Below are 7,667 nucleotides of genomic sequence, written 5' to 3' on the forward strand. Positions count from 1 at the left end.
TAGCTTAAACTTCATGGATTAAAATAATTAATGTGGTGTGTTGTAAAAGCCAATCGAACCCCCTACCCGACTCACCTCACAACACATGAAAGAAGAGAGATACATGCAAGGTACTTTCCTACAGATCGAAATCAACAGGGCAAGTTTTCGACAAAAGTCCAATCCTTATCAGTTTTGTATTGTTGCTTATCAATATCGTGTTTTTGAGCCATTACTCTAAATAGGAAAATGGGGAGTATAATAAGAAAGTCTATATGATATATTAGATGTTTTTAATTTCATTTAAAAAAAAAACATATTTTAGTCAAGTGTAAATAGAGTACTGAAGATTTTTAAATGAAAATTTTATGTAAACTTTGGAAATAGTAATTTAAGTTATTGTCATCTTTTATCAATTAGATATAATTTGCTGTTGTATATCATATGTCTTTGATGGGTGGCTTCCAAATTTAAAAAAAAATGTTTCATTCTTTAAAATTATATAATCTGAGTTATATTCTTTAAATTAATGTAATTAAAAAAACATAATCATGAAAGTGAATAAAGGACATAATGCTCGTATTTACGAAAATATTTTTTCTATGGATTAGTTTCCCCAGAATCTGAATTATAGAGAAACGAATTATAATTTAGGAAAATCGATAAAATTGACAAAAAGGACGGAGGAATACGCCTGTCTGTACCTTGTAAATAGACAAAAAGTTAGAAATCACAAGAGATATGATGAAAACTTTTGGAATGACTGGCAGGAGGTAAGATTTCTGCTACTTTTCTGGGAAAAAATTGAATCAATATAACCTTTCTATAAATGAGTATGAAGTGTAGAAGAGCGAGTAAAAATAAGCAAATAAAACTCTATATTAATTTTGTTTCAAAGCTAATGCAGCCGAACGAGAGAAGTGTGATTCAATCGATTGAGAAATGTAATTTTACCAGAATAGAAAATTACATCCAAATGAACAAGCTTCAAGAGGTAGGTCTAGCAAGTATAAATGTCAGTGGCATGAAAGAAGGCAAATATATATTTAATGAACAGTCACTTAATTAAGTGTTGCTACTTTTGAAAAATTTAAAAGGGACAAAAAATAATTTTAAATATAAAAAGTGAGCTCGTCCATTTTTTTGGCCCTGGAGCATGGTGTTAATCTTTTTCTGAAGGCATATTAATCGAATATTTTGATAGAAATTAGAACTACAGTATTTTTATACAATGATTTAACAAATGTGTATAGGTTTTGTTGATTAAAAAATCTGCCTAAAAAATTAAATCAAATATAACTTCTATTTTAAAATTCATATTAAACTCATTCTATTTGTAATTGTTAAAATTATTTTGCAAATGTCTTTTAAATAATTAGACCCAAAGAAAGAAATTGAAAAAAATGAGGAAGGCAAATGAATTTTGCATGGTTGATGGGAAGAGGGAAAAAATAAAGAATCCGATGGTAGAGCCTCCTGGAGTATTCGTCGGGGAGGGAGATCATCCCTTAAATGGAAAGATTAAACCCAGAATAACCCCCGAAATGGTTACAATTAATTGTAGTGAGTAAGTATATATTTTTTCACATACTCTCTGAATAATGTTATTTACAAAATAACAATCAATTCAAATGATTTCTAAAAAGCCTATACACATACTTGACACTAATGTATAAAGGTATTCGACCCACCATAGCTTCAGATTCAATTGAAATGATTGCATAACAAATATGTTTGGACTGGATATTAAGAATATTAGGATGTAATTTTCGTCTTTAGTATCATTTTCTATGAGTGGTAACTGTCCTATTTTATGACCTTGTCCTGTTCTTGAAGAGTTTATCTCCTTTTAATAAAAATAAAAATATCTAGTAGAAACACATGTAGTTCCAATATGGGTCGGAGACCTTAAATTTATATCTTAGAGTATTTAAAATATTTGTCTCGCTAATTATTGATTAATAAACTTGCACTTTTAATGAAATACAATTGTTATGTCACAAAGTGTTCATAAAATTTTGCATACTTTCGGATCCTTATTTTTTTTTTATAATCATTGAATCTATATTATTTACAGGGGTATAGAAGGTAAACCACCAAGAGGGCATACATTTAAGGAAGTTCAACATGACAACACGGTATTGAAACTGTAATAGTATCATTAATTTGATTGTATAACGCTTAAATAGGTAAACAATTAATTTGATTGTATAACGCTTGAATAGGTAAACAATTAATTTGGAAGAACGCTAATCGCCGTTGAAAACATTTGTTAAGGTTAAGAGGAAAGGTGCTGGTTAAGCAGAGGTTGTTGTTTGTTTGATATCTGAACCTATTTTTAGAAAACATTTTTCGATTAGATACGCATACACAGATTCCTGACACGTTTAAACGTGTGTAATTATTTATTGCTTTATTATGGTTTTTTTCAAATGACATCAAGGTCAATGACCTTGTGACCTTGACTATGACCTTCATGCCAAAATAGCTTTTTTCGACTTTTTGCCATAACGTGTGTAATTATTTATTGCTTTATTAAGTTTTTTTTTCAAGTGACATCAAGGTCAATGACTTTGTGACCTTGACTATGACCTTCATGCTAAAATAGCTTTTTCGAACTTTCGCCATAACTTTTCAACAATGATAGAGACTTGATATTTGGTATGCTTACTAACTAATTAAGTTCTTTCAAATTTTATCAACGTAAATGACCTTGTGACCTTGACTGTGACCTATATAATAAAAAATAGGTTTTTTTAACTTTGTTGCCGCCGGGCGCATAGTGTTTCAAAAACACATCTTGTTTGGTATTTGTTATGTATCTTTAATGAAACGTCACTTTAGTTTTGCTAATTCTGATGAATTTAAAATTTACGAAAAATTAATTAAATTTATCGTAATTAAAGTTATTTGTATTTCGATGGAACGATATTATAGGTTTTTCTTTATACAAAAGTGTTATAAGTTATTTTATTTTATTATTAAATTATATTTTGATGACATAAGACATTTAAGATAAGAATAATTATAAATTTTTAAACCCCCCCCCCGCCCTCCTAAAAAAATATAGTAAAAAAATAATATTAAGTTTAATGTTTATCACATATTGTACATGTATTTGTTATAATAAAAAAATGCTTTTCGAAATGTTTGCTAATTACATGCACATGTACTGTGCAAAATCAGTAAACTTGCACAACAAGATTAATGATTATTATTTATTTTATTCTTTTTATTTAAGGTCTTATATCTTGCATTTTGGCACGACCCTGTCTTAGATAAAAGGAAATACATTGAGTTAAGCGCATCGTCACGTCAAAAAGTGGGTGAATCTTTGTATGAAATATATACAATAAAAGAAATATTCCGAAACTTTTTATTTCTGATAATTTCGAAAGCAGAATAACAAAAAATAAAATATGTTCATTCACGATCCGTAAGAAAATGATTTTACTCAAAAAGATGATCTCTTATTTTAGGCCCAAAGGGACAAAAGAAAATATGAAGTTGCAAGAAATTTACACGGGGAAGTTGTAGGTGTTCGAGACCTGTATGAATCCGATTTTCATGCCGAGGATGTGAAGTTATTACAGTCTTCGCTGGCCTTGTATTTGATTGACACGGTGGGTAAACGTTAACGTGTTTATATTTAATGCAACTGATTGAAATTTCGTATTAAAAATACCTCATTTACTTCTATTGTACATTGAATAGACTACAATTATTGCAAAACAAGTATATTTTACATGTAGGTATTTGTACTGAAATCCCTTCATTTAATTATAAAAAGTTCTATTAAAAGACATCAACATTTTAAATAATAAAGAATGACACCCACCAGCAAATGATCAATATTTCCTTATTTAGCATGAAAACAAGTATTGCAAACACGCTATAAAAAACAAAATAATGAAACTAGCATATAATATAATTCAAACCATCAATAATAATTGTAAATTTTTTTAACACTTGTCATAAAAATTTTCTAAGATGAAGAATGCATTTGCTAATTACAACATGAATATTTAAGGACAGATGATACAAACAAAAAATGGATGCCTGAATTGGTATATATTTTTTGGCCTAACTTCATCGCAAATGATGCAAATAATAAAATTTGAGAATATAAAGAAATTGTAAACCTTCTGTGATGTTCAAAAGTATGCCCTTCTGAAACTATCCTTTTTAATCTATACAAATATTTTTCACTTCAAATTCCATTTTTGTGCAAATTTGAATAAAAAATCAAAAACTACTCGGTAAAAATTAATTACTTTACTCATTTATATAATTAAACATGACCGAACTTGTTATTTTCAAATTCTTTGAATATTTAACGTGGACAGATGATATAAACAAAAATTAGAGTGCGCGTAGTAAAGAGTATATCCTTTTCGCGGGTTCGAATCCCACTGCAAATAATGCAAATAATAAAATGAGAATATAGAAACTGTAAGGCCCCTGTGATGTGCTCAAAAGATCCCTCCTTGCTCAATGGCCCTAAGTGCCTTATTAATCTATACAAATATTTTTAACTTCAAATTCCATTTTTGTGCAAATTTGAATAAAAAATTAAAAACTACGGGGTGAAATTAATAACCTTACTCATTCAAACATGATCGAACTTGTTATTTTTAGATTCTTTGACAAAAGATTTTCTTAATGAATAAAACTGAAATAGCATTCTATACATAAGCAGAACTTGCATGCTATTAGATTTATGTGTTCATGTACATTTTTGATTTTTTTTAAAAAAATTGATTATTGAAATAAATCCATTTTCAGTTTTGCTTACGACCGGGATATCAGAAAAAGACAGGATTTAGTGCAGAAACAAAAGGATGTTGCACTTTGTCCAGATCTAACATCCACTTGTTTCGGAAAGCAAAAACCTATTGTCTGAAGCTGGAATTTATGGGAAAGTCGTCCATTCCTTTTGAAAAAGAAGTGGAAATATCAAAAACAGTCTACGAAAAGTTGAAAAAAATATCAGAAGAGAAAGAGGATGATGATAAAATATTCGACTTAGTGAAGGTAAAAATTTAAAATGTGAATTAAGGGTCGGGAGATTCATTTGATATTTCCCTTTTTTCATGACATTTGAAATTGATATAGTCCCAAGAAAAGACTACATGCAGTGTCACTATTTTAAAGGAATATTTGTTTTATCTGTTCACAGGCACAATCTTTAAACAAATATATGAAAAGATTATGTGAATCCATAGAAGGTGTAACACTAAAAACTTTTCGAACTTACCACGCAAGCACTGTTTTTGAGAAGGAACTGCAAAATATAAAGAAAGACAAAAGTATGTCATTTTAGCTCATAAGTCACTATCGTTTCAAATAAAACATTGCAAACACAAAAAAATATTTAAACTCTTATACTTCACAGTCATACCGGTATTGCATCTTTAAGAAAGTCAAACTGGATCAGTAAGTAATATTTACAGGTAGCTATCTCAATTTCAGGGAGTCAGATGGTTACAGAATTTAACAAAGCCCTCCGGATAGTGGCTTCCCTGTGTAATCATACAAACGTAAACACGGGAAAAGAAAACTATATAGACCCCAGGATAATAGTTGCTTGGTGAGCAATTTTACAACATTCTCGTTTTTAATGATATGTATAATGATATTGATTAAAATTGTGTTGAATCGGGTCAACGACTTTCTCATTACCTCACGATACATTTCTAACAAGATTTATCAATTAAAATATGAACGTAATATTTCATGAAAAATATTATTTGAACACATCAATCATCCATATACTTATTTAAAAAAACATTTGGTATTGACATTTGAATTTGTTGATATCGATTTCTATTTACTACTTCGAAGAATTAAATGTCTTTGTATTTACAGGTGCTTAAAATGGAACATTCCCATCCGAAAAATATACAAGCCATTGCAACAAGAAAAATTCCAGTGGGCAATAAAAGCTAAGGACCCAAGCTTTATTTTTGCAAATTAAAGGGAACGTTTGGTCAGAATTTAAATTTCTGTATATAAAACTGTACCTCTCATATAAAAAGAAAACCTGCATCTTATAACACTGCACTGCTGATAACAGCAGTTAAATTAGAATTTAATAGCTGAATTGGAGCAGCATGGGGAAAACCTTATCATGGCCGCTGCTGACGTATTGTAGACAGATTAAATGCCAGATGGCTAGAGTCAATGTGTTTATGATTGCAGAGAAATAAAATTCCTTGTATCAGAAATAAGCTTATTCAAACAATTGTTTATGTATAGGAAATAGATTAACATCCTTCTTGGACACATTTGAACTTTAAAACGTTTGAATTTTAATAAAGTAAAATAAAACAACCTTTGCAGCTAAGTTTTTAATTAATGTTAAATCCAAACCAGTTTATGGCTTTTTATTATTAATTCCTTCTTTTATTTTCCTGAATTCTGAAACACTAGAAGCATAATAATGTGAATTATATTTCCTTTATTACATTCAGATCCAAATTAAACTGCACACACTTAATTGGCACGTTTTCACTACTTGATTCCGACTTGATAATGATTACACTTAGAGCCAATGTGCCCCCAATACGTCATAAAAGTGAGGATTGTGAGAAATATTTAGCAAGCGCGATAACTTTATCCCTCAACATGGCAGCCTCCAGCAGCCAGTTAACTCATAACTTTGGTGTCTTATTACTTTATTTTTAAGTAAAAACAAATGGTTATATCAGATAAAATTCATTAATGACCATTCAATGAATGAAATATCAAAAAGTTTTTCTTGACCCGACGTTTCCTTTAAGGAAACATGCTTCAAAGAAAAATGAATGTGTTTATTAAAATGTATTTTTGGGGATATTGAGGTGTAAATGATGCATGTATCAAATCTCTAAAAAATATTGCGAAATTTTTGACTTTATAAGATGTTCAAATCTTCCTTTTCGATTATCATCCTTATCAATCTAATAGATACATTTTCCTCATTTTTACCACATTATTGATTATATATTTTACATTATTGAAACTAATTTGTTATTTTCATGACTTTAAGAAACAAATTTGCTTGTAACATCTGGAAAATTTTGTTTAGGATTTTCTTTCTTTTTTCATTGTATTCAAAATATTTTCTTACTGGGAAGAAGTGTCTTTTTGTGTTTTCCATAACACCCCAAATGGGACGCCAAGACTCTTTTGCCATTAAATTGAATGGTGACAGACGTTTTTTATACACATTGTTAGGCAGCTATTTTTATACTTATACTGCAAGCAATTGTTTCCTTCTATGTTACTACTTTCATTAGAAAGGGGAATTACGTCGTCTCCATGTATGACATAAAATTTAGTTCAGTGACGAAGTAAAAGAAGTGTGTGTGGGGGGGGGGGAGGGGCACGTTCAGAAAACGTGGAAACGCAAAGATTCCCAAGCTTCCTTTCACAAGTGGTGTTCTCAATCTCCCCTGTTCTCTGTGACAAAGTGTATGCTCTATAAATAATCTACTATTATGTAGTGATATTAACTTGCCTTAACAGATAAATAATAGTATTTTTGCTGTTGTTCATTAATTTATTGACGAAACATGTAAATGATATACCGGTATTACATTATATTTTATCTTGATCTGGTTTATATTGATACAATAGTTTATTATTATTTACAATAATAATATTCTTTATGTGACAGAGTTAAAGGAACTGTAATTGTTTTAGTT

General features: G+C 29.5%; 1 protein-coding gene across 1 annotated transcript; it reads left to right on the top strand.

Annotated features, from left to right (window-relative positions):
• Positions 1–633: 633 nt before the first annotated feature.
• Positions 634–6,727, top strand: LOC134243066 (DNA topoisomerase 1-like; the record flags this gene model as incomplete). The annotated part of the gene is made up of 10 exons (XM_062725282.1): positions 634–752; positions 878–973; positions 1,359–1,546; positions 2,057–2,117; positions 3,221–3,301; positions 3,459–3,602; positions 4,765–5,013; positions 5,159–5,288; positions 5,452–5,569; positions 5,848–6,727. Coding segments are annotated over 10 exons (1,295 nt in total), but the record flags the coding sequence as incomplete, so codon positions are not given.
• Between the last annotated feature and the right edge of the window lie 940 nt (positions 6,728–7,667).

The sequence above is a fragment of the Saccostrea cucullata genome, unplaced genomic scaffold (assembly GCF_032062105.1).
Source record: "Saccostrea cucullata isolate Sc308-1 unplaced genomic scaffold, CSIRO_AGI_Scuc_v1 ctg3776, whole genome shotgun sequence".
Taxonomy (NCBI): Eukaryota; Metazoa; Mollusca; class Bivalvia; order Ostreida; family Ostreidae; genus Saccostrea; species Saccostrea cuccullata.